At 40.4% G+C, this 26,922-nt stretch overlaps 1 protein-coding gene across 10 annotated transcripts in view; it reads right to left on the reverse strand.

The window, feature by feature from the left end:
• Positions 1 to 26,922, reverse strand: part of Sox5 (SRY-box transcription factor 5) — a 1,002,153-nt gene that overhangs the window by 295,419 nt on the left and 679,812 nt on the right. For all 10 annotated transcript variants that reach the window (XM_076568276.1, XM_076568278.1, XM_016008328.3 and 7 more), the window contains one exon: positions 6,740 to 6,950. In XM_076568276.1, coding sequence (XP_076424391.1) covers positions 6,740 to 6,950 — 211 coding nt within the window. The remainder of the gene's footprint in view (positions 1 to 6,739; positions 6,951 to 26,922) is intronic.

The following is a 26,922-nucleotide window of genomic DNA, read 5'->3' on the forward strand; positions in this document are numbered from 1 at the left end:
GTGAGATTCAGGCTCATCTCTAACTCCTACTTCCTGTGAAATTCAGACCCAACTCTAACTGCCACTTCCTGTGAGACTCAGGCTCATCTCTAACTCCTACTTCCTGTGAGACTTAGGCTCATCTCTAACTCCTACTTCCTGTGAGATTCAGGCTCATCTCTAACTCCTACTTCCTGTGAGATTCAGGCTCATCTCTAACTCCCACTTCCTGTGAGATTCAGACCCAACTCTAACTCCTACTTCCTGTGAGACCCAGGCAAACTCTGTGACATGGAAGTCTAACATAAACATGTTTGCCTTTAAAATGTTACATCTGCAATTCTATTACTGCACAATTATTTTGTTCCCAGACATTTTTCTACAATGATTTTTATTAAAATCTCAAGGTTTTCTCCTCCTCCTCCTCCTCCTCCTCCTCCTCCTCCTCCTCCTCCTCCTCCTCCTCCTCTTTTTAATGGCTAGGTCAAACAGTCTACAATGTGCTAAGTGAGCCCTTAAACACTTTCTGGAAGTCTGATCACTTAAGGAGTAACATTTATTTTAGTGAGAAAGTATTGACTATCATTTCATTTTTTAATATTTCAGAGGAATGTGGAGTATGTGTGCTAAAGTGTAGGAGGAAATAAGCTACTGGGCAAACTTGGTAAGCTGTGTGTGAGGCTGTGAATTCTAGACCAAGGGCAGCGCCAGCTTTGGAAATGGCACTAGAATATCTTTAATCATCAGATTTCTCCTCCAAATAGGACAGAAAATGAATCTAATGACTGAGGCCATGTGTGTGTGTTTGGTCCTTACTGATTCTGGTAGGGCTATACACACAGCCTGTGGGTCCATCCCTCATCCCCCACATTTACCCAGGGTACTCTTGAGTAGAATGCCAGAAAAGAAATACAATTCTGGGAGTAAATATATGTAGACTGTTTTTAATGGCTTGCTTATTAGATCTTTTTGGAGAAATCTGGTTATTTATTGCAGCGAATTACTGTCCTTCTTAATAATATTATCTGCTGCTTCCCCCTACTTTTTTTTTTTTTTTTAGGTCTGTGAAATAAAAAACTGCAACAAATGCATCTACTTTGAAGCTAAGAAAAAGCAGGATCTCTATATGTGGAAAGAGAATGTAATAATAGAGTTGAGTTGGGTGTGGGGGATGGCCCCCCACAGCATCCCAGATATGAAGATTAGGCAAATGTTTGCAATGAACTTTGACATTTCAAACCACATGTGATAGACACCTGTCATATATTTTATATATGGTGCCATGTCTAAGAGAGGCTGGCTGATCCTACAGACTTACTACCAAACAACAATAATGCAGTAGAAAGGTTGATAGATAATACATGGGTTCCCTATGAATTTAGCAGCACGTATCAGTTAACAGAAGAACGAGATGGCTTGGTGGTTAAAGGCACCTGCCTCCAAGCCTGACGACCTGAGTTCAGTCCCTGGAATCTGTATGGTTGAAGAAGAAAGTTCACTTTTACAAATGGTCTTCAGATCTCAATAGAGTCCATGCTCAGACCTGTATATGCGTGTACACACACACACACACACACACACACACACACACACACACACACGCACACGCACACGCACAATTAATAAATAAACAAATAAATAAACAATTTAAAAAGAATGGACATTAAGAATATACATGAGTAAATCTTTGTCATAACGAGAGCCCCAAATTCTGAAAGAGTGAAAACACAACCCAGTAGAATGTTAAGGTTCTCTCCTAAAATACATTTGAAGATATTTTAATTCATACTTGGGTGAAGCACAGGCTAGAGTAAACAGGAGATGTTGCTGCTTCTGCCCGGCTTCACCTCTCATCCCTGACTGCTAGTATCACCTCCTTGGCCTCCTTTTCCTGGGTCCCTGCTGGCTTCTTCTTGGCAGGGTGAGGCTGAAGATAAAGTGGTCTTTCTGATGAAATCTGTTCCCCTACCCCCACCCCAGGAAAGGAAGCCAAGATGTGAACATGGCCTCTCATAATGATTTCACTGGGCTTAATGAAATTTTCATCACAACCTGCTGCTCATTTTAATGGCCTTTGGAAAACAATGGACAAATATCTGGAGGAGAGAAAACATCTATCTGTGCACTTAGCACCTAGCTCCATTTCCTGTCTGCACCTCATGCCTTTCCATGGCTTCTCTCTCCGTGAAGCCACAACAAGAGCTTGTACTATTCCAACCCACACATTTTACACTTTTCCCTTCAGACTGATTACTAAATATTTTATCTTTTTGATGCTAGGTAATGAGAGAGCCTCAGTTCACATGTGTGTGCTCTACACAGCATCACGGTCTCCTGTGCATGAGTGAGAACCGGTAAGAGGGGTCAGTCTCAGACATGTCCAGTACCCTTTCATCAGTGATGTCTCGATGGCCAACATCATTTCGAGTTGCTGGGAGACCTACAAATCTCTTAAGATACAATTTTGTATGCTTTTCTCTTTGAAATTCTTCCTGAATAAGAGTATGGTTTTACTCCGATATAAATTACTTCTTGATAAGTTTGTCAGTTGTTTCAGTCAATGAATCACCGAATGGGCATTCTTTTTGTTGTTGTTGTTTTGTTTTTGTATTTTGAGACAGGGTTTCTCTGTGTAGCTTTGGAGCCTGTCCTGAAACTCACTTTGTAGACCAGGCTGGCCTTGAACTCACAGAGATCCGCCTGGCTTTGCCTCCTGAGTGCTAGGGTTAAAGGCGTGTGCTCTGAATGGGCATTCTTGAAAGATACATGGAGGCTCATGCTTGTAGACCCAGCAGTCAGGAGACTGAGGCAGGGGGACCATCATGAATTTGAGGCAAGCCTAGGCAAACATAGACCACAATATGAGACCATGTCTCAAATTAACAAACGAAGTATTTAAAAATGCATATATATTGTTACCAGGGCAAATTATCAGTAAGAGTAGGTCTATGGTTTTGGATATCCAAAGCAGGCTCTAGAAACTTGCATGTGTAGGTGTAAAGCTTCTTCATGCTCTGTCATACAAAGATTGTTTCTGAAACTCAAGACAAGAGAGGAAGGAGTCTGTGTATGTGTATGTATGTGTCAGTATGTATATGTGTGTATGTGAGTATGGTGCATGTGTGAGTATGGCCTTTACACAAATAGACAGGTTTGCTTGCCTAAGTATGCATGGAGGCCAAAAGAGGACACTACTAGACTCTCATGCTCTGTCCTAATTCCCTTGAGACAGAAGCGAGGCTGGTAGCCCGAGCCCCTGGGATTATCTATCCCTATCCCCTACAGCACCGGGGTTACATGCATACTTGTGGCCACCTCTGACTTGTGGGAAGTGTTGACTTCCAGATGTAGGCTCTACATTTGCACAGCCATTCCTCTTACCAACTGAGCCCCCTCTGGAGCCCAAACTCAGACTTTTCAGTTCTTGCCTTATTCAACTTACATTCTCACAATCGTATTTAATAACACAAGCCTCCTTCTCTGAGCATTCACATATTTTAAGAGGAAGAGTTCCTTTAAAGTGTATTACTGACAGAGATACAGCAAGGAAAGCCTTCTAACCTTCATATGCAGTACTGATGTTCCTTGTGCCAACCCTTCCTGCTGTGATCATCAATCTTTGCTCTACTGCCCCAGGAGCTGCTCCTGGGAATTCAGCAGCTCCCACAATGCCCAGTACCCCCTGTATCTTTTGTCAAGTACCTGTGGGTGCATCCTGCTGCTGTTGTCTTTCCCATAGCAATTTATTCATTAGGTTTAGGTCTGTCATCTACTTCCAAGGTAAGAGTTCATGTGTCTGTTGTTAGTCACCCCAATACAGTGAAGGAATGGCAGTGTCATATACCAAATTCCCTTTAATAGTATCACCTAAAGATACCCCTCAGACATCTTTGGAATAGAATATACAGAACAAACTGGAACTCCTTAGCACTTATCCCTGCATTCAGAGTGTAACAAAAGCTGTAAATTAATATGTTAGGTAAACATTTCCCAACTCCTATGAAGTCTGTATCAAAATCAGAGATGTACAGAGATTTACAAATTATGAACTAATGAACCTCATGGTCCTGGATGTAAACATCCTCAACAAACTCTGAGTAAATCAAATCTCAAAATAGATCAAAGGAACTAAGTGTGGCCCAGTGGGATTTATTGCAAGTTTGCTAGATGGTTCAATGTTAGAAAAATCTCCTTGGGAATTTAAAGATCAATGACTGAGTATATATTACATTAATAAATAAAATTGTAAACTCCCTGGGAAACCAGGGAAAAAAGGAAAGTAGATCCTGATGGCATCCTCTGTAAAATCCTATAGTAAACACCCTACTTCATGATGGGACAAGAAGCCTGGTTCTTAGAATCAAGAACACAGCAAAGGTACACTCTCTTCCCACTCTTAATTGATACTCTACTGGAAGTCCTAACATGTAAGAAGAAAGAAAAATGATAAAAGTTGTATTGGGGAATGAAATAAATGAAACTATAAATTTGTGAATGAAATACTTGCCCATGTAGACAATCTCAGAGAGTTAACCAAAACTGCTAGAACTGACTCTGAGTCCATAGGTTCCAAGGACAATACATGGACTTTCTACATATTATGAGATAGAAGTTAAAATTTGAAATTAACCACAGCATGATTATGCTAATTAATCTTATATAAAAAGATAATAAACGATCATAAATTTAGTAAAATATATCTAAGACATGTATCTGGAAACTGTAAAAACCAAGACCTTAATAACTGAGATAGATTTTCGTGTTCATGAAAGAGAATTGCCATGATATGGTTACTTTATACTGTGATCTATAGGCACAATTCATTCTCAGTCAAATCCACATTATTCTTTGGATATACAAACTGATTTTAGAGTTTGTGGAAAAAGAAAATAGGCTCAGACTAAGCCATAAAATCCCAGAGAAAAGGAAGAAAACTGGAAGAATGATACCACTCAAAGCAAAGCTCCAGCCACTAAGACAGCACAGTGTCACAGGAAGGGCAGTCTAATGAGCTGATGGATGGGATCCCAGAGGGCAGAAACAAACACACAAGAGTTCATCAACCACCTTGGCAAAGAGCAAAGGCATTCAGTTGACGAGGATCATCTTCCAGTAAGTGCTGCTGAACAACCAGGCACTCTGATTATACAAAAAATTATAGGATGCAGACATAGAACCTAACCTTTAAAAGATTAACTCAAAGGTGTTCCCAGGTCTAAAATATATGATGCAAAATTATAATAAAGGTGTCAAATACAGTGTAAGAAAAAGATCTTAGGCTCTTCATGATCACTTACACAAATCAAAAGCATAATTCTTGAACAAAATGATAACCTGGAAGCCATTAAAATTAAACATTTTTTTCTGCAAAAGAAAATACTGAAAATGAAAATACTAACCGCAGACTGGGAGAATAGATTTGTCAATACATTTCTGATTTAAAGCTGGTATCCAAAATATATAAAGATCTCTCGAAATTCATCTGTTTCAAATGACACAACAAATGTACAAAAGCACTACAGAGATACTTCCATAAAGACACAGAGATGTAAAATCCATGCACGAAGATATCTGAACATTAATGGTCATTGGGGAGCTGCAGAGTAAACCAACAATGAGATAGCCGTTTGAATGAACAAAAATTCCCAAACACAGCCGTGTCGAAGGCTGAGGGGGACATGAACAGGCAGGACCTCCCTTTAATGATGTCAAGAAGGAAATTTTATGGACACTTTGCAGACAGTTCGGCAGTTCCTTATAGAGTTAAGCAATATCTTCCCAAAAACTCAGCCATGATGCTCCCAGGGACCTGAAAATGTATTGGCTCTCATACCTTGCATGTCAGACATGAATTATAATCAAAGTACATCTCTCCACTGTGTTTGCTGGTTTGCTCACTTGGGACTTGCAGCTGATGAAGAGAACCACTCTTGGGTGCTGAATGGCTTCTACACCCTGGACTCTGCCAGGGTTAAATTGGAACAAGTCACCATCTGGATCTAACCTTGGACAAGTTAGCAAGTTTTTTTTTCTTGGTTTGCTTTGGACATATGCATGTTGAATTCAGGCTGCTATCAGTAACTATGAAAGAGTTTCACAGCTGGAACCCCCAAAAGAAAGAATTCAAAAAGTCCAAAAATGTGAGTGGGGTTACTTCTAAGTAACTATAATCACATTCTTATGGACTATATAAGGAGTTGACCTAAGATCAAGGTGGGAGAAGATATAATGATGTTTAAAGGTTACAAATGTAACACAATTCTAAAATGGTTCTTGAGGAGGAAAATTTACTAGAGATGTACAGTGCAGGCTCCAGATACGTGACTAGTAGGTGGATCTTCTGGGCAATGCTGTGGCATTCTATTCTTGAATCTTTAAGTTTCACTCAAGTTAACTTACTCGTATATAAAAATAAGGCTCACACTGCAATATGAATTTAGGATTTAAAAAATCTTAGTATCTCTGAGAAGAAAAAGATAGAGAGAAAGAGAGAGAGGGAGGGAGAGAAGAAGGAAGGGAGGAAGGAAGGAGGGAGGAAGGGAGGAAGGAGAGAGGGAAGGAGGGAGAGAGAGGAAGGGAGGGAGGGAGGGAGGGAGAGAGAGGAAGGGAGGGAGGGAGGAAGAAGGAAGGAATAATCTTCATAGCCATAGTTTCCTACTTTGTCCAATTTAAGAATCTAAAGCAAACATCAGAACTAGAAGCTACATCAAACTACTTCAAGCAGGAAGGGCATGGCACAGTTTCCTTTCCCGGCCTTTACCTTCAGGCTCATTCTTGATTAGTTCTTCCATCTTCCTCTGCTTTAAGGTGTCAACCACATCCGCTAAGCTGCCCTTGCGCCGCTCCGGAGTCCCCAGGGCTGTGCTTGACACGGACTCGCCGCTCTGTCGCCCACCTTCTTCTGCCTTCTGAGGTGAGGTAGATGAGTTGTACGGGGCCAATGAAGACATAACTTTATTGCCATCGACTTCCTAGAAGAGACAGGAAAGAGGGGTGAGTGGTTTAAAAGTCAGTAAGCTTTCTTTGGGGAGAAGGAGCTCTGGGACTTATTCTGTAGACATATACAAATGTGACCTGTCACTCTTGGAAGAGCAAAGAGCAGAGAAAATTTTAAAACTTCTCTTCATGTTGCAAGCCAGCTCAAGAGTGAGTCAGCAATTAATTGCTTCACAGGCGAAAACAAAATAGGAGTCCCCTTGCCATAAAGTGAGGTGGCAACTTCTTAAACTCGATGGCAGTGTAGTCCCACCGTCCTGGTTTTTGTCTAAAGGTCTCAGCTGTTGGTGTGAATATGGGATGGAGCTGTCCACTGTATTAACTTCCTGGTGACTCTGGAACATTTAAACAGATCATATATACCTCGCCTTGTCTTCATCTTCAGCTGGGTGAAGAAGCATCTTCACTGTCCCCCAAATGGCATGTGGTCTCTCTGGGGGCCCCTCTCCCTCTCAGTCTTACAAAGCTCCACCCACACTGGAGACTTGGACACTGGGCAGGAAAACAGTAAGACTGTGTTTGCTTCTGTGGAAACTTTCCTCACAGGACTCCCTGCTGGCAGCCTGCTTTCTGGTCCTCCCCTGCATTTCACTTGTAGTAGCAAGTGCCCTGTTAACCAGTCCCCCAAAGGTTTGCTTCTCTGCAATTATCTGCCCATGAGGGACGCTTTCTTAATTCAAAAACTTTCTATTTTTGTATTCTCTTATCTTTTCTCTCCCAAATTTCAACCACAAATTTGTAACATTTGTAATATACAGGGTATATTTTGTGTCGAAGATACTCCAGGCATTTTTAAAAATCATGAAGCTGGCATGATAGACAGTTTTCTTACTTAAGCATTTTCCGGGGAGTCCTCACTTGTGTCCACAGTCCTCTAAGTTCCCACAAAGCAGGGTACTGTCATGAGCAAAACTGTGTCATCAGAGCTTTGTGAGTTTCACTCTGATTACATTTCTCATTTGTAGGGCATGGAAGGTCTCCTTTAAAATAGTGTGAGCAAGTGGACTATATAAGATCATACTCTCTGTGTGTTAATGCTTTTATTTTCTGTATGAGAGTTGATATCAGACCCCCAAAATACAAAAGAGACACTGATATATCATTCTTTTAAAATTAAGGCTAATATTGGCCTGCTTGAGTATACTGAATTACTTGGCTAAAATCTTGTCATCTCAATCATTGAAAATAATTATCAACCAAATCATTTTATGTGAATATGATTTTAAGTAGATGTTAGTGGGTACAGGAACATTAGCTGTAGGAGAACCATCAGATTGTTGGATGGCCTGAGGCACATGGAGAAAACACAAGGGGAAAAGGAAGAGGGGGAGGGGTGGAGGAGGAGGAGGAGAAGCAAATGTAAGCTAGCAAAGTCTTCTAAATTACAGTACTAAATCCCATATAGCCTAATCCCAAGTAACGTCCCTTTCTTCCTATCACAGAATACACCTCTGATACTTTCAGTGAATATTGTACACATACAATTTAGTTTCTGATGTTATTGAGTTTAGGATACAGCCTACATTGTGCAGTGATTACAAGCCCTTGGAGGGAAACTACATGCCTACTTTTGGAGTTATTTATTTAAAACTGTACATAAATATAAGCACTCACAGAAACAGCACACACAGGCTCCTCTGAGTCAGAGCACTGAATACTTCATTCAGCAAGCTAATAAGAATATTTCTCATGAACAGCCCACAGTACACATCATCAACAATACAGAATGCAGCAAAAACCATTTCTATTCAGTGCTCACCAAAGATTTTTTCAGTTCATTTCTCTCCCTGGTCAAAGTTAACGCACCTCAAGTGAGGCTTCACTCCAAGTACACCTGTGTATACCTGGTTCTCACATGAAAGCATGGAGAGCTCTAGACACAAGAACCCTGCAGCTGACTGAGGACCGCACGCCTTTCTACAGCAGACTATCCTGAGAGAGGATGGCTCCCACACTAGCATGCAATCTGGTATAAAAGATAGACATGACTCCCAAACAAAGGATCCCATTTCCCGTACCTTGCATTCCCACACCTTACACACTGGAAGGTGATGTTTTGAATGATTTAACCTGTATTATGGGGTTCTAAATTCAGGTGCCACGGCAGGACACACTTAAAGAAAACTCATCAAGAATTGTTGCTAACACAGGACTCCACCTTATTGCCACTTCACCTGTCTGATGACATTTGAGCCTTGGCGCTGCTAATCTCTTTAATGGGTGGCTAGCAGCTGCTTCAGTCTGAAACTCCATCATTCATTTGCATGATGAATATCTTGTTGGGGAGAGCTGGCTGAGCCTCCAGTCAGGAGAGTCTTGGTCCCAGTTTCTTCCCCAGATTGTCTTCGCTGTGTGTAAAACATGGCCACGTGTTTCTCTTCACTTTGGTGGCAGATGAAACTCAGATACTAGACTTTCAGAAGCAAAAAAGGGCTAGAATTGCCATATGAATCTAATCTACTTCTAAAATCTGAGAGTAAATCTCAGGATTTTACAGACAAACACACACAACTACCAGGTGTGCTACGCTGTTCAGTAATATCAGAGTGACCACATCTGTGAATGCTTTGGAGGTTTCCTGTTGTCCTCAGCAGACTTCTGTGGGTTACCTTTGCAAGCAGAAGAGCAAGAAATGGTGTGCTCACCAGAGGCCCTCGCTGAAGCACCCTTGTGAAATACTTCTCACTCTTCCGAAAAACAGCATTTCACTACAAATACTGGGAGGAAAATACTGTGTCTAATATTTAAATGTAAATTTGGATAATGAGAAAGTATTACTTCAGTTGAAAAAAGAACTATACTAATATAATTCAACAGATCCAAACAGCACTTCATCCTTAGCTTTTGATCTTATAAGACATATTATCTTACTTACGTTTTGGTTCTATATGTGGAAACAAAATTCAGAGATGGTAGTAAAAAACATTATATTTATATCCCATTTATTAGACTATAATAATAACTGAATAGCTTATATCAAGCATTTTAAAGAGTCTTATAAGACTTTTAAAGGCCTAAATTTAATCATCATAGTAGGACTAATTATGATTTCCAGTTAATAGAGAGACTAAGGTACTCAGACTAGAGAAATTACTGAGGTCATAGGAACATTGAATAATGAGGAAACCTAGTGGGCTTCAGAACCCTTGCATCTGACCTTAGCAATAACATGCTTTTTTTCTCAAAAAAATAAATAATTGCTTATCTATCATATGTGATCAAGATAGACTGTCTTCTTCCTAATAATTATGAAAACAAAAATTTCCTTCTAATACATTCAATTTCTATAAGAGAAAAATGCTTTCCAATTAGTTAAAACAGTCTAGACTTGTAAATCCTGTCGATCCTTCTAGCTAATGAAATTAAAAATGACCTTTAACATTTAAATGGTGTTATGAACTCAGTATGATATTTTTTTCCTATCTAGTTGATCAGAGTAAAAATAATGGATAGTTTGTTTTTAAAGTTATCTATTTCCCTCTTGTTTCGGTAAACTAGGACTTCAAACACAGAAGAAGCAACAGAGAAGGCCTGGATGATGACTGATTCAAGTGTCATCAAAACCAGTCTACTGACTGTGGGGGGATACAGCAGCACCAGCCTCCAGAGAGATGCACAGAAGACGTACTCTGCCTCACGAGGTCAAGCTAGCAATGAGAAGTCCCATAAAAATCACCAACAAATACAAAAACAAAACTTTGAAAGCTATCTTAATTCCTAGTTTGTGCATTTATTTCTTAAATGTTGTTTAAAAGAACAAGATCACTCACGCCACACCTTCTTGGCTTGTAATGGATTGTCACGCCTTGTACCCTGTCAGATGGGGCAGTGTCAAGGGTCACAATGATCCCCACATAGACCTTCTTTAAATCTTCACAGCACTTTCCTTGGTTGACTTCTTCACAATTTTCTTTTCATGAACATGATACTATGCTTGCTTTCTCTTAGGTTACAGGCTCCTGGGAGACTGCTTAAGCTTTTATCCTGAGCACAACCCTTATGTGTACATACACACACGTCTGAAATCACACAACCCATTTCACCACCACTTTAGAGAGTTGATTTCCCATTGATATTCATGATATTCATGATACCAGTATGAATCTACTCCTGAAATCTTCCACAAACGTCCACAACAATGGATTGCTGGGTGGAAAGCCCTGATCTAATGCATTGTCCCAAGAAGTCCATCTTGTAGATAGAAGATGATGTTGAACAATCAATTATTGTAAAAAAAAATATGTATAGCAAATGGGCTGGGCATGGTGGTACATGCCTTTAATTTCTGCATTTTGGGGTCAAAGGCAGCTAGATTTCTGTGAGTTGTAGGGCAGTCCTGTCTGCATAATGAGTTTAGGTTACTCAGGGCTACAAAGACACAGATACTCCCTGTCTTTCTCTCCATATATGTAATCATAATCATAGGTAGATAAACAGATAATCATATATATGAATATGTATATATAGAGATATATCTCATTACTTATATATTTATTATCCATTTATATATCACTTATCTATTATCTGTCTCTCAAGCATATATCAACTGTCTATCTTCTATCATATGTCTATCTTATCACTTATCTTCTAGCATTTATACATCAATCCAAAGATGGAAGAACTGGTAAAGTGCACAGATAGACTCTGTGCTTTTGCTACATGATCCTCAGAAAACTCTCTATTTCAAGTCCTGTGATGACTTTGCAAGAACATTGTACTGGCTAATCTTCATTGTCAACCAGATAGGATTTAGAATTGCCATGGAAACACACCTCTGGTTGTGTCTGTGATGGTTTAACTAAGCAACAAAGCCACTGAGCAGGGAAGACTCACTGTGGACGTGGGAAATGATATTAATGGGGTGGAGACTTGGCCTGAATAAAAACAGAGAAAGACAGCTAGGCACCAGCATTGATCTCTCTGATTCCTGCCTTGGAATGTAGTGATATCAGCTGCCTCTTGTTCCCCTCACCATGATGGTCTGTAGTCCCTTGATCTGTGACATAAAAGAAACCCTCCTCTCTACGACCGTCTCTAGCCAAGTACTTAATAACAAGAAAAATGATGAATATACACACTGAATAAACCTAGAAACTTTCTTCAGCACAGTCAAAATCCACTATGGGCATCTAATATTGAAGCCAGTAACAGGGCTCACAGGTTGACAGGAAAAGTTCCCATGTTATAAAAATAACTTCCTTACATTTCACACATAGGATCCAAGTCAACATTTGCTTGTATTTTGGGATACCATAAGCAGTGTTAAGTACTGTTTAATTTTCTTCCCCCAAGTTGAAAAATGGACTCTTGTAGATTGCAGTCCAGCCTGGTAGTGATACTACAAAGTTCTGCTCTGGTTTGCATTTCTTCTCAAGCCCTGAGCTGGAAAGTCAGCTTGGGCTTACACTTCACTACTGAACAAAGAACTATGATTTGCATTTGTTTTCAAATTGCATCCCGCTGGCAGTGATCAACCCAACCACAATGGACAACAGCTAGCTTACTGAGAGTGATATGCACACATGAGCTTCTTGTCAAAGGCTCAGCCTTGAACTCAAAATGCAGGCATACCTGGGAATGTCTGACACCATTCTTTTGCCCTGCTCCAGCATTCCTCACTCACACACTTGAGAAGGGGCGCCCAAACATGAGATTCAAAGAGCGTGATGTCCACTGTACCTCAAGAGCTTTCCCTGTAGAATAAGGTGAGCGATAGCGGGGAAGGGTGCGTGGTTGGGGACCAGTAGTGAGAGTAAGGAAGAACCAGGTCATTTAATGGCAGGACTCAGCAGCCTAAATGTTCTGTGGGGAAACTGATGGAGGAGGGGAGGAGCAAGGGCAGAAAGGGCCAGCACATGTTAGAGGTTAATGGCATTTTTTCTGACCTAAACGAGTCATTTTGGCATTTATCTAAATGTTCACATGTCTTCTGATTGCCGACGTAGGCATGGGGATTCAAACTCAGGTCCCCATACACATACGGCAAGTGCTCTTCCCCTGGAGTCCTCTCCTCACCCTAGTGCCTTCTCCTCAGCCTTCTTCCTACTGATTTCACACTAACAAAATAGACTGGAGAGTCTGGGACTGATTTGTTTTTGTCAATGTTGCATTTTGAAAATAGGTTGCATTTAGAAATGTGACAAAATTTGCCTTAATTTTTATAATGTGACGATTAGACAATGGTATATATGATATCACTATCATCTTTACAAAACAGATAAATCCTTGCAAATGAAACAGATTTAAGAGTGAACTTTCTTGTCCAGTGAGATGGTTCAGCTTGGTAAAGGATCTTTCCATCAAACCTGAGGACCTGAGTTCAATTCCCAATATCTACATAGTGGAAGGAGATGGCTGATGCCCACAGGTTGTCCTGTCTATACAACCATCACACTGTTCCCATATGATAAGCAGATATGTGTAATAAGACATTGTTTATAAAGGGTGACTATTCAGGTGGTCAAGAGAGAGGCCAGACCAGGAAAGGCAGTTGAGAAAACATTTGGTTCTCCACGCAGATGCTGCAGAAGGACGGTCTAGTGGTCTTCTCCCTAAATATTTCTTCATAATCACGTTTGCTGGGAGCTAGAGATACTACATTTGGGTGTGAGGTGTATGTTTTCATGTGCCCTGCAAGCCTCTTAATAAGCAAAAGCAGCATTTAGAAAATTGCTAATACATTAACCAATAGTACCTGAAAAAACAAAGCACATTCGGTGCTGACAGCCTTGTTACCTCCCTGCTGAAGATTTGTATGCTGTGTCTCAAGATCAAACATCTCTTGGACACACCTCAAGGCCTAGGAGATCCTCACTACCAGGACTCCAAGGTTAACCATAAGCTGCCTCTATACTAGAGACAGGACCACACATCGAAGAAGTATTTCCATTGAGTATTTACCCTGTCAAAGAAGTTACTATTTAGGACAACTAGAGACTGAATGCCTATCATACTTCACATTTCTGTAAGAAGAATCTAGAGCAGTTTTACTACAACTGTTGGTAAACTCAACTAAAAAGCCATTTGCATCTGTGAGTCTGAAGGAAGAAATGAGGTTGAAGAATTCGTCATAGTTTTGGTCTGTGTGCCCATATTTGTAAAGTTGTTACAGGGGTATAATGAAGATGGAGACACTCACTGAATAATGGCAACCAGCTGGACGTTTGATAGTCTTGATTATAATCAGAAACAAAGTTTAAATGCTAAATAAAATATATGTGGCACTTCCCCATGCAGTAAACTATTACAACATCAAAACAGTTTAATTCAGTGGTTAAGCAGACTGAACTAGGGGTTAACTGTTCAAGTATAATTCAGGTTCACTTTAAAAAATATTTTATGTGTATGAGTATTTGCCTAACTGTATGCCTGTATACCAAGTGCAATGTAGTGCCCATGGAAAACACAAGAGGGAGTCAGATTGGACTTACAGATGGTCATGAGCTGCCATGTGGGTGCTGGGAACTGAACCCAGGTCCTCTGTAAGATCAGCAAGTGCTCTAACCACTGAGCAACCTCTCCAACCTCTCAGACTCCCTTGTTAACATATCACTTGAGCAACATACACTGAAATCCCCACAGTTGTCAGTTTCCTGGTCTGTGATGTTGATCTTTATTATTACTCTTACTGGATTTAGGGTCACCTAGAAGACTGGGGAAGCATAGTGTGTGTGTGTGTGTGTGTGTGTGTGTGTGTGTGTGTGTGTGTGTGTGTCTGTGTGTATGTGTATGTTTGTCTGTCTGTCTCTGTGTGTATGTGTATGTGTGTCTGTCTGTCTGTGTATGTGTCTGTGTGTCTCTGTGTGTACATGTCTGTCTGTGTGTGTGTGTTTCTATGTCTGTGTGTGATGTGTGTGTGTGTGTATCTCTGTGTCTATGTGTGTGTTGTGATGGATAGAGGTTGTAATGGAAGACACACTTTGAATATGGGTGCCAAGCCCCATGAGTTGGGGTCCCATCAGCTCCAAGAGACAGAAGAAATAAAGAAGGCCACCTCATTCTTTTTCTCCACCCATGACAAGAGTCTAAAATCTTGAGTCAAACTAAGTTCTTCCTCCCTGACATTGTTTGTTGCTGCTGTTTTTAGCACTTTTTTGACACAACAAGATGAAAACACTAAAACATTATCCAAAATGGGATAAGAGATAATTCATCTGTTTATACACAGATACATATGTAATTGATGTTCAGAATTTAATATTAATGAAAATATGTATACAGAAAAAGCAAAATATATTATTTTGGGTTTTCCTTTTAAAATCTTTTATGAGACACACTTATTTATTTTGTATATGAAGCCCTGTGTCAGGAGAGGAGCACCAGGGTGTGTGTGGAGGTCAAGCGACAATCTGAGGGAGTCAGTTCTCTCGGTTGCCTGTGAATTCTGAGCACTGACCTTGGACCTTTGGTAGCAACTACCTTCACCTGCTGACACTACTTTATTTCTCAATAATCCCTTTTGTTCATTTAACAAAAGCATTGGGTCTGAGTAGTTCAGTGGTAGAGCGATTGCCTACATGTGAGAGACCCTGGGTGAGTCCTAAAATTTGTTGGAATTCTAACTCATTAGGCAAAGGAGTGTAATGAGGGGGTACATGCAGAAAGTATGACCCAAAATGGTTCTTTTACACACTTTACAGAGGTAAATTCTGTGCTCTCTGCATGTTCCATGCATGATCCTCTCAGGAGACTGAAGCAGAGGATCCTCAGTCTGAGGCCATCGTGGCTATTTTAATAAGACTGTCTCAAATGAAATGTACCCCTAAGCTCTGCTTAGGAAGGCAGTGGTCTACAAGCTGCCACACCACATCACTGTACTTTGGTGTCTGCTGCTCACCTGATTTTTAATTTTCACAGTTTTCTACAAAGTGAAAAAGCAGGAAAATGATCAAAAGAAGAATGCTCAATTACCACTCATTAGAAAATAAAGCTTCTAAAAGTCAAATTCTGAGGGAATGTCAGGAGGAATGCATTATTCCTCATGAGTCCACAAGGCCAATTAGCTGGTATACTGTATTTTGACTTCTCTGACATTTTTTCTTTCCTTCTATGAAGTAGGCACATCAGGAATCCTCTTTCTTCATGAGTATTTTAGAAACTCTTACATACTAATCCTGAGGCTCCCTATACTATTAGTAGAAAACCCAAGAGTAATGTGAAGAAGGACAGAATCCCACCAACTCTCTATTCCTGTCTGTACCATGACCAGCACTGGTTAAGGGGATATTGACCTCAGTAGATGAGGCCAACTCCAGAGTCTAAAGTCAGTTTATTCTCACACCATCAAAGGCACCTTAGCCACCCATTACGAAGTGGTAATGGCCTGTTTGCCTAAGACACTGGACAGTCCCAAACAGAGGTGGCACTCTAGCTTTGAAAGGAGACTTAAGCATGAATGAGCATTCATTGATTAGGGATCATAAAAGCTCAAGACTTCACAGTTCAGAGTTTACATATAATTCTGAGACAGTGCACACTTCATATACTTTCCCACAGTTGCCCAAGTAAGCAAACCATGCATTTGTCCTATAAAACATCATATCCTGCATCCATTAGAGCAGGCAGATCAGAACCGCCTTACAGCAGGAACAGTCATAGACAAGCACATAGTCACTCAACAAAGCACTAGATTTCCAGGAGCAAATGCTCTTTACACGGTTTCTGTGAGCAGATATTCTTATTTTATTCCGTCTTGTAGGCCTACAGTTTGTTGTTTTGGGGAAAAACAGAATTTTCTAAACTGTTAAGATATTTTCCTCAACAAACTCTTTATACACATATTCACTAATACTTCAGTAAACATGACTTCCCCTTCTGGAGTCAATAATGGCTGTTCTGAACATTTTTGTGGACTATAACATTTTATAACTCACAAAGAAATGCCATGATGAATATGTGATTCCTATTTCATGTGTGAGGAAATTATGGTTTCTAGAAGTTATTACTTTAAAAGTGATGGAAGAAAATGGAAAAGTAGAAAATTAAACCCAAGATCCAGTTCTAAAGCCCACGTTGGTTCTCCTTCATCTACCTTGCCTTGCTCAGCTGACTCAGGTGCTGTGGCGTGTGCCAAAGGTGTAAGAAAAGAAAGCTGCTGCTCTCTCTCCACAGTTAACGATTGGAGAGGCACTGAAGTCTACATGAAGCAATTCGTAACCGTAACAACTGTTAAGTGCTGATTTGTACAGCAGCAGCCTAGAGGGGAAACAGGGAAGTTTCAGAAGAGAGAACTCTGGGATTTCAAGAGATATGGAATCTCTGTCACAGCCCCAGGTACACTACTCTGAGATTGCTTAATTATTATTCTCTTTATACTGTGAAAGTGGGAACATTTTAGATTAGTCACTATCTATCTTGCTATTAGTGTTCAATAAATATAAATTAAGTTAATTATGAATTTATTAAGTTTTATGCACAGAGCCCTTTGGTCTTATGAGAAATAAATAGAAAGGTCCTCTGGTACAAGCCGGTAAGAGAGAAATAGAAGAAAATACACAGGGCTGTCTCTGAGACAGCATCGGTGGGATCTCATAGTGTACGTCCATTGTAAGGAAGGAGGAGAGGACCAATAAGAAACAGTCTGCCTACATACAATGGCCATTTCCTGAAGCATCATGAAGGACAAGCAAGAGAATTCAGCAGGACCTGGCAGGAAATAGGGGAGTTTGGGAAGGGATTCTCTGGAAGTGGTATCTTAGAAAGACTGGGCAGCAGTGGAGGAGAGTATGATTTGGGAATAATGGGGAATAACAGTCCCTATTGTATGGAAAACTGTTCCCATTACTTGTATGTGACCATAAAGGCTTACTACTAGGTTGTGGCACTGGGTGTCAGAAGGAGCCACTAACTTTACCTGTCATCTGGAATTATCTAGTATCTGGAGCAACAAAGAAGTTACAGGCACCACTGAATTCTTTCAAACTACACATAATTGAATTATTTTTGTTCATACCCCTATGTACACTCCCATTCCACCTTCATCCACTCCACATATTGCCCAGGAATGCTTACTTCTGGAGGGACAAGGATAGAAGTATTCTACATGGACACAGATTGTAGGCAGGGGTGTAGGACACACTGTCCATGCAGGTGTAGGATGTCAGAGCACCTTAGAGAGGTTGTTTTGTTTGTAATTAATTGTTCTGGTAGAAGAGGATACAGAGCCATGTACTTGCTATTTTTCATATAAGTTTTATTTTTTATTTATTTCATATATTTTATTTTTATTTATATTTATTTTTATTTATTTTAAAACAGGAAAAACAATTTGCTATTTACATTTTCAAATGCTGAAGAGAAATGGGAAGAAAGTAATGAGAGGTGTTGGTAAGTTGAAAGTAATTAACAGGAGTAACTGATAGCTATGGCTCTTGCTTGTGAGGTGGAAATGATGATTATGACATGGTACAGAGCATAGATAGTATACATGATTGCTAAAATAGAGCCAAGATATTTTTGAAAACTTGGGGTTTGTTTTGCTTGCTTTGTTTCATGCTTTTGTTTTGAGACAGGGTCTCCTGCAAAACGGAGGTTGGCCTCAAACTTGCTATGCATCTAAGCCAGCCTGAGACTCCTGCTCCTCTTCATCCTGATCCATGTCTGAAATTCTGATACCACAGCATGCACTACCATACCCAGCCTTTTGTTGCTCTTGTTCTGTGAGACATGGTCCCGTATTACCCATAGCCTGTGTTAGCCTTGAACTCACCGTCTAGCCCAGGCTGGTCTAGACTTGGAAGTGATCCTTCTGCTTCAGTCTTGAAGGTACTGTGGGCACCATCCCCAGATTTAAAATGGCTTTAGTAAATAGACTTTATTAAAGCGATTCAATATTTTTTTACTAAATTTTACAACATAATTCATCAGCCCCAACTTCTGACCATGGTAGTACAGGTTTGAAACACTACATGAACTCCAGCAGGAGATTCAGGCAGTGACTCTAATGTGAGAATGTAAAGCGTGTCAATGTGTCCATAGTGACGAGACGAAGATGGAGAAACAAGGGTTGTGAAATGAGGGTGCAGGAGCCGTTTCCTAGCAGTGAAGAGTGGGGGCGCCTTTCCACTCACAAGTCTTAGGCTATATTCCTAGGATGTGGATCTGATAGCCAAGCCTTCTTCATGAAAGCCAAAAGCAAGAGAGTCATGAGGGGTAAAACTTCTATTGGGATGTTTATCAGCATTATAATTAGACTTTGAACATTGAAAGGCATATAGAAAGGAAATAGTCATATTTTATAAAATGTGATGTGTGTGCATGTATGTGAGTGTTTTATGTATGTGCTTTTCTTTGAAAGAAAAAATATATAAAAAGTATGAGTAGGTATAGATTAAGCAAAGCAAAGAAAGTAATAGAAAAACAAGAAGTCTTTTTTAACAGAATATGAGTAAAATATTTTAGTTACTTCACAAACTAGAATAAAACAGATAGAAAAGACAGCCATGTAAAAATACAGAAGTCCAAATTGCAAGTTCCTTATCCTTCCTGGCAAATGACACATGAATCTTCCAAGTGTGGCTATTGCAGCCCTCTGGACATCTGCCCAGCCACATGGACACTGGAATGAGGGGAGGGCGATACTCAAGACACTCCCCCAAATTCGCAAACCTACTGTTGGGCCCATCCGTGTAATGAGCAGTGATCAATAGGTGTCCTTTGATCCCCACTAATAAATTACATCATTGGTAAATATATAAACAAAAGCATTTAAACCCTGTGGTATGTAGAGACAATAAATGATTGTGCACTTGAGAAGGGTATTTCAGTTCCCCCCACCCAACTTACAATTCTACTTGAATTTCTACCTTCTGAATGACCCCTGATACTTCTGACATATCCCAAAGTGCCCCCAGTGTGGTACACAGGCTCACACAAAAATGCCAGCCCAAGCTGAAGACATGTACTCCCCCTACTTCCTACACCAAGAGGACATAGGCTTGATCTGAGAGTCTCATTGCTTGATGAAGGGGCGCAGTTTGGTCGTTTTCATTGAGGTTTGTATGTGTAAAGCTTGAGCCTCGGGATTGGAACCAGCAGTACCGCCCGCCCTGCTTACCAGCTCTGAGACAATCCGTGCACACAGGCCTCTTACAAAAGTCCTTTGCAATCTGTTCATTATACTTAGCCACATCAAACAGGGAGATATAATGAGAAAGCCCCCATAGAGCACCTAGGGACCTTGAAAGTCGACGGGGATTGAGAGCACAAAGGCAGGACACTGGCTTGTAAGAGTCACACTTCGTCTCCTTAATTAATAGTTTTTGCAGTACAGTTTTGTCTTTTCCATTATTTCCTCCTCAGTCCCTTGGTTCCCACAGACATGTACACATACATGTATATATTTCATTAAGAGGAAATAAAAGGCTTGTCTTTAGTTAAGATGTTTCCATTCACAGAGACCACACATTTAAAAAATAAATTGCCTGAATAAATTCAATTATCTAGAGGAGCAGAGGAAATCACATGCAAATGGCATTAAAGGCACGGGCTATGCCGACAGCTTCGTGTTTATTTTTATTGTTTCACTCAGTGGAAGGGAAAAGCTGTCAGAAATGTAACATCTCTTCCTTTTTAAAGACCCGACGTCTCTGGTTCTGAAAACCACATGAGCGATGATACTGAGCGAGGAGATTTCTCTGCTTCTGCAAAGGAGACAACGCAGGTCCTTCCCACTCTATACCAACATGGAAGAGGGGCCGCACACCTTGTGGGCATTTTATCTGCCCAAGCCAAAGGCTCCCACTAAGCTGACATTGCTCTAGGCAATGAAGACTGAGTTTTTAAAGCAAAGTAGAATACCAGAGACAGGAGGGAATCTTTTCATCCTAGCACCAAGGCCAAGAATTGCCACAAGTTTGAGGCTGGCTGGGCTCACATGGTAACACTGTATCAGAAAACAAACAAAAATTTACAAATTAATTTAAAATAAGGTATCTAAGAAAATGAATAAGTCACATATTTCAGCCTAAGGTAGGAATATCAGTTCTGCTTTTAACACCAGCCCTGTAAACAGATATAACTTTATTTAAATGATTAATCAGTCTTGTGTTTACTAATGAGCAGGGATTAAATGTGTGTGCATTAATTTATCCCTTTTTTTCACTCTGTTCTTTCAGGATGACAAGAATAAATGAAGGAGACTCGGGCTGACTTGACAGAGGGATCTTTCTAGGACTCTCTGGCTTCTCCCACAGAATTTCCATGCTACCTGGGGTCTTGAAGCATGAAGATCCTGAGGAAATGTGGCACATGCCTGTATGTTCTTGCCAATTCCAAATTCATTCATTCTGATCACTCACTGAGGGCGAAATTCTTACCCAGCTCCACAGAGCCTCCGGTTTCCTGGAAGTGAATAGAGCCTTGTGCGTGTTAACGAGTGTGAATAGCAGGTCTGTGCAGGGGATCAGCTGCGACCACAGGGCTTCATGAGTGAGGTAGAACAGAGTTGGAAATGACCTGAAATGTGCAGCTTTCAACATTTCATGTGGGTGTTAGTTCCAAACCGACTGTTTCAATAACTGCAAGTCTTTCTCTCTAGACTCGGGGCTCTTCCTGGGGCCACACACATACGGCTCTGGTGCAGTTGGGCCTGGGCATTCCTTGAATACACTTAGACCAGAATGCTCTGTCACAATTCACCCTCAAATGCTATTGGAATCTGAGAAGATGCTGAAGAAGATGGCAGAAACAGCCTTGTGAAACATCAATATCTCCGACTGCATGAGGCTTTGAGACGCAATTTCTCTGACCTCCTCTTAACAGAACTAAGGTGTGTGAAATATTACCACTGCTTTTGTATGTTGAAATGGAGTTTAAACTCGGGACAAACTATTTGAATCCACATCTCTCCAACTCCTCTTGAAGTACTTTTAGACACAATGATGTACATATTCTCATCATCGTGAACCATCTAATTGTATTAATTTCATTGACCTTAATCTAATTTTCTATGCAAAGTTGTATTAACCCTATCTGTGCCATCACGCCATCCTGCAGGCTGTATCTAATGTTTCGCTTGGGTTTTGTAAAGCGCTCATGAGCATATCCAATTTTCTATGCTCTTTTTAATTGACAGCATTTTATACTTCTGCTTCTATGACTCACATTTCTAAGTAAAAGCTAAGCAATTCAGTCAACTTCCTAAAGAGCGTTTTTAACATTTAACACTCCTTAGCCCCCAACCCTGGTCTAACACACCCACCAAGGAAGCATGCTCACAGCATTTGTTAACCTACTTTTTGAAAGGCATTATCTTGGGTCCTAGAAGGAATGCAAGGGATGCTCAGATCTAAAAGCCTCACAATCTTTGAACATGAGAACAATGTCTCTTCCCTTCTCTTCACTGGCTGCTTATCCTTCTTCCAGAAAAACCGAGTGTTGTAACCCTCAATGTGCTTATATAAATTTAACAGCTGTACTTGACATGGATGTACATCTTGTCTTCTTAAATACACTCTGCTCCCTCTCTCTGAAATCACTTTGATGTTGTATCTTTGAAAGTTCTTTCTGTAGCCCCCACTCGGCTTTCAGGAAGACCTTGGAAGTCTCTGGATGGTGTGCAAGCTTGCACATCACTACTCTCTGCTCCATAGTCACATGAGTGTGGCATAACTCCTGGATTTCCCCAGACCATGTTCTCCTTGGTTTTCACTTCTTTGCCCTTTCCACGGAAATGTTAAGCTTTGGAACTCTGTAGGTTTGATCTGTGGGGAATTATAAGTTCTCAGTAACTATTTGTTTAATAACTATCCCTTGAGACATGAACAATTTCAAGTCTGATCTCAAAGCAGAAAATTTTCACCTTTCTGTCTCTTGTGCAGGAACTCCCAAACACATTTTTCCAGCTGATTGCATTTCACTTAAATATCCCCACACCTCAACACAGAGACACAAGGAACTGGGAATCATTCTTCCTCCTGGACATGCTGCTGCTGTGGGTTCATTCCCTTGCCCGCTTAGATTCACTCAGCTTCTCAGTCACGGGGAACTGAAACCCTGTTTGTGGTCTAAGGCAAGTGTTCCAGACCTTGCTAAACTTTCATTTTCCTCACACAAAAGAAGCATTGTTGACCTAACACTAGGTTGAAATTTCATAGGTCTGTGATTAGTACATGTGGACACAAACAGGCAACTTCTTTACTCCTCGATTTCTGTCATCATAAAATTCCTATCATTCCATCCTTTAAAAAACATGTAAAACATCTGAATTTACAGTAAGATAAACTAGGAATCTGTACTATTTGCTAATGCTGAAAATAATGAGCCATCAAGATCCCTCTCAATGGGAAGGCATGGATTTTTTCCTAGGCAATAAACAGGAATGTCTCCTACTATGAATGCAGATATTTAAGTTGCTTGTAATAACAAACAACAGTAAATAAATGTTCTATTTATAAATATATTGTTCACATAAAAATTGAGAGCAGGTATTTTGCAGGTGTGAAGAAATGGAAATTCGATTTCCACTTGTGCCCCTTTCGGCCTCTCCTTTATTCTTTTTACATTCTTTTAAAGGATGTTAAAAACTCTGACTGATTTAAATGTAAGATGGTTTAATCAGATTCCCTGGTGACTCATGGCAGAAAGACAAAGTAGTTACACTTTCTTTCTGGTGATTCTCCAAGCTGCTTAATCACTTCTCAGATTTGGTCGCATTCTGACTGGCCCAAACAGAATAAATAACTTTAAATATGGGTAGAAAATATATTATTCATGTTTCAATGCAAGCATAAATTGTTGTATTTTTCATATTTGAAAAGGAAACATGGATGTTCTTTGTTTTTCATGCTCTTCCAAAAATCTGCTGTTGTGCATGTGGTCAGATCTGTAAAATCTAACTCCAACTAACTTGTACAAGTATTTTTCTGATCTATAACAGACAAAAAATAAAATCCACTACATTCTACTTTGTAATACTTACTTTATACCTTTCACTGCTAATAAGCCGGAGGTGTTGAGGGGTGACCTTAGACGGAATGTTTACCCCCTGTCTTGCCATTGACAGCACAGACAGTCCTGGTTTGGTTTTGCTTCTGTGGATGAGGTTGGAGACAAATCTAGGACAGACCTTTCCCCACACTAACTCAAGTCTAAACTAACCACACATTACTATTTAATCTGTGAAGTGTGGTCTCAATGACGCCACGCGTGAGTCTAAAGCCCTGAGTGATGTGCTAACCATCTGATCATCAATTCCAGGTTTGTCATAGAATTTGAAGCTCTTCAAGCTTTATCTTTGTGGGCATTGTTGAAAGACTGATCTTTATTTTTAATTATGTGGATGTGCACACCTGAGTGTAGGTGTTGGCAGAGACCAGAAGGCAGTGTGTGGGCCTCTGGGAGTTAAAATTACAGGCAGTTGTGAGCTGCTTGATGTGGGTGCTGGGAACAGAACTTAGGTCATCCACAAAGGCAGTGCATGTGCTTAGCTGCCAAGACGCCTTTCCAGCCCTCAGTCGACATTTTAAACCTTGTCCCACGGTTTTCTCAGTCACATCTGTTGTTACCGGCATTGCCACTGGATTCTAGCCTTTCCACATCCTGTACACGTCAGGAGAATGGCACTGACCGTGGCTTTGTGGAAGACTACACAGGTTGCCGGAAGTAGTTAACAATGGAATAACTCCGTCCTTCATCCACACACCTTCTCTAGTCTGTCACAGAAGGTGCACTCCACATCAATAGATTTAAGTTCCCTGCTGGTCAATACACATGATTTCAGCCCCCTGCCAGCCCCCCCCCCCCAACAAACATCATACAACTTCCAGATAGAAGGCCATAGACCATCTGCATAGGATCCATTTCAGGTGGGTGCTGATTTCAGGTGCTCTGCTTAGAATGTCTGCATCCCCATCTCAACATGCACTTTCAAATCAATGCATCCTTGGAGATTCAGGTTAAATACCTGTGTGTCTAAGGATGCTTGCCTTAAACCTCTCCACTAGTGTGCCTCTAGGGGCCATGCTACTGCTCTGGTCAGATCTGACTGTCATTTGGAGGTACATACTGGATGTGTGCTGTGCTCCTCCAACAGAATGATTCTGGGAGTAGCAGACCTCAAAGAAACTGCCCACGAGTGTACACAGAGCACATCACGGAAATTCTTCTACTTCAGCTAATGGTCTTCTCGTAGCTGAACTTCTTTTGTGCATTAGCACATGCTAAGCAGCTATAAGAACAGATTTTATTCGCTGTAACATTTCCCTGAATGCTTATCCCACATTTTGATATCACTGGGGACAGAATAGACACTCTTCTATTGTGCTGTTCTAGAGACATGGGGAGTTTTTCTCTGTTTGTTCAGTGAGAATGTGATGTTCTCTTGTCCACACACTCCCATACCTTGACGTGGATCACCTCAAGTTTGCTGCTTGGCACAGAACTGTGTTGGGCTCAAGGATGACTTGACAGTTACTTCCACTTTGTTGCCCCACTATGGGTTCCCAGTGGAGTAAGATGTAACTTTCTCGTGTAGGCATTGAATGCATCTTTGTATATAGGAGATTTTCAATAAGCATGAATTAAAGTGGAATTCTTTTCCTTCACTAACATTGCTAGAATAAAAAGACATTTAAGGTTTAGGTAAAACTTAACCTCCTCCTTTACCAGCATTTTCTTCCAATGTAACTCAGGGCACAGGTCATTGGAGGTATAAAGCATTGGCAGTAACTATGAAAGTGAGAGCTAAACACATAGGTTACATAAGATCAGGGAAAAACTGGAGAAGTAACTGAAAACAGAAAGAAGAAAACAGCACTTAAGAAATCTGTCTTGCATGAAGAGAGAGTCGAACTACTGCTTGCTAATTTCACACAGTGTGGAAAACCCTCTGGGATTCAATCAAAACATGATGGAGTTGGAGGAGGGTGAGAAGTACCGCCAACAAGGGTCCCTCATCTCTATGGATGTCTCCTGTATTGAAGGGAAAATGGGGCCTTCCAAGTGCCTAACTCATCTCCCCTACACAAAGGACTCTAACTCTATGTGGTCTGCTTCCAGAGAGGAGGCAGGTAACAAGACAAATTGTAGGAAGAATAAAATCAAAGACAGTCTTCAGTCATAAGCATACATGATAGGTTCATATTCTACTTCAGAATATATGCATATAGATACACATATGCTCTTAACACAGAGAAGTGGAACAACCCAACTACTGAGACTCCACCAGGTACCTGGTAGAGATCCGCTTACATTGTCAAACATTGCAGTTGGTGGATCAAGGCTCACACCAGCAGACATCCCACCTGCTTTTTCCTCTATTATGTAGATCTGATATTCGGGTGTGAAAACGGGACTCAGTGCTAAGTTTTCTTCTTCATGGATTATGTTCCAATTTGAGCAGTTTTGTGTGCGTGTTCTCTGGCTGCCTCTGAGGTTGTTCTGATCTTCCTCTGTCTTTCACAGTTCCTCCTTATGTAGGATTTGCTCTGATGTAGGGCTCTCCTTTAGCTGAGGTGCACAACTGAGACACTTCACTCACTAAGAAAATCTCTTTCTAATTATGGGATCATACAGAAATCCCCTTATCCACCATGGAAGTCTGGACGCTATTTCAATGGAACAGAAATACTTAACTATTCAAAATTAGATGAAGGGGCTACTGTCTTTTAAATGAAGCAAAATCTGGAAGGCATATATTTCCCTGAAAAAATAATAAACAACACCTTTGAGAGAAATATTTAAAGAAACTAAACACCTATGCATAACTCATATATGAAACCCAAACATTTCAAATACAAATAATCTAGCTGGAGGTTTTATTATGTTAGACTTTGATTTTATTATCATGTCTGAACAAACTGTTCAACAAATATGGGAGGATTAAAGGGATATATTATGAAAAATAGTATCCAACTAATATTTCCCCTTACTTTACTTATTGTCTTATTGGCTGCATTATGTGGTTCCTAAAAATATCCAGAAACTTAGATCACTGTCATATTTCCTATA

Source organism: Peromyscus maniculatus, chromosome 3 (assembly GCF_049852395.1).
Source record: "Peromyscus maniculatus bairdii isolate BWxNUB_F1_BW_parent chromosome 3, HU_Pman_BW_mat_3.1, whole genome shotgun sequence".
Taxonomy (NCBI): Eukaryota; Metazoa; Chordata; class Mammalia; order Rodentia; family Cricetidae; genus Peromyscus; species Peromyscus maniculatus.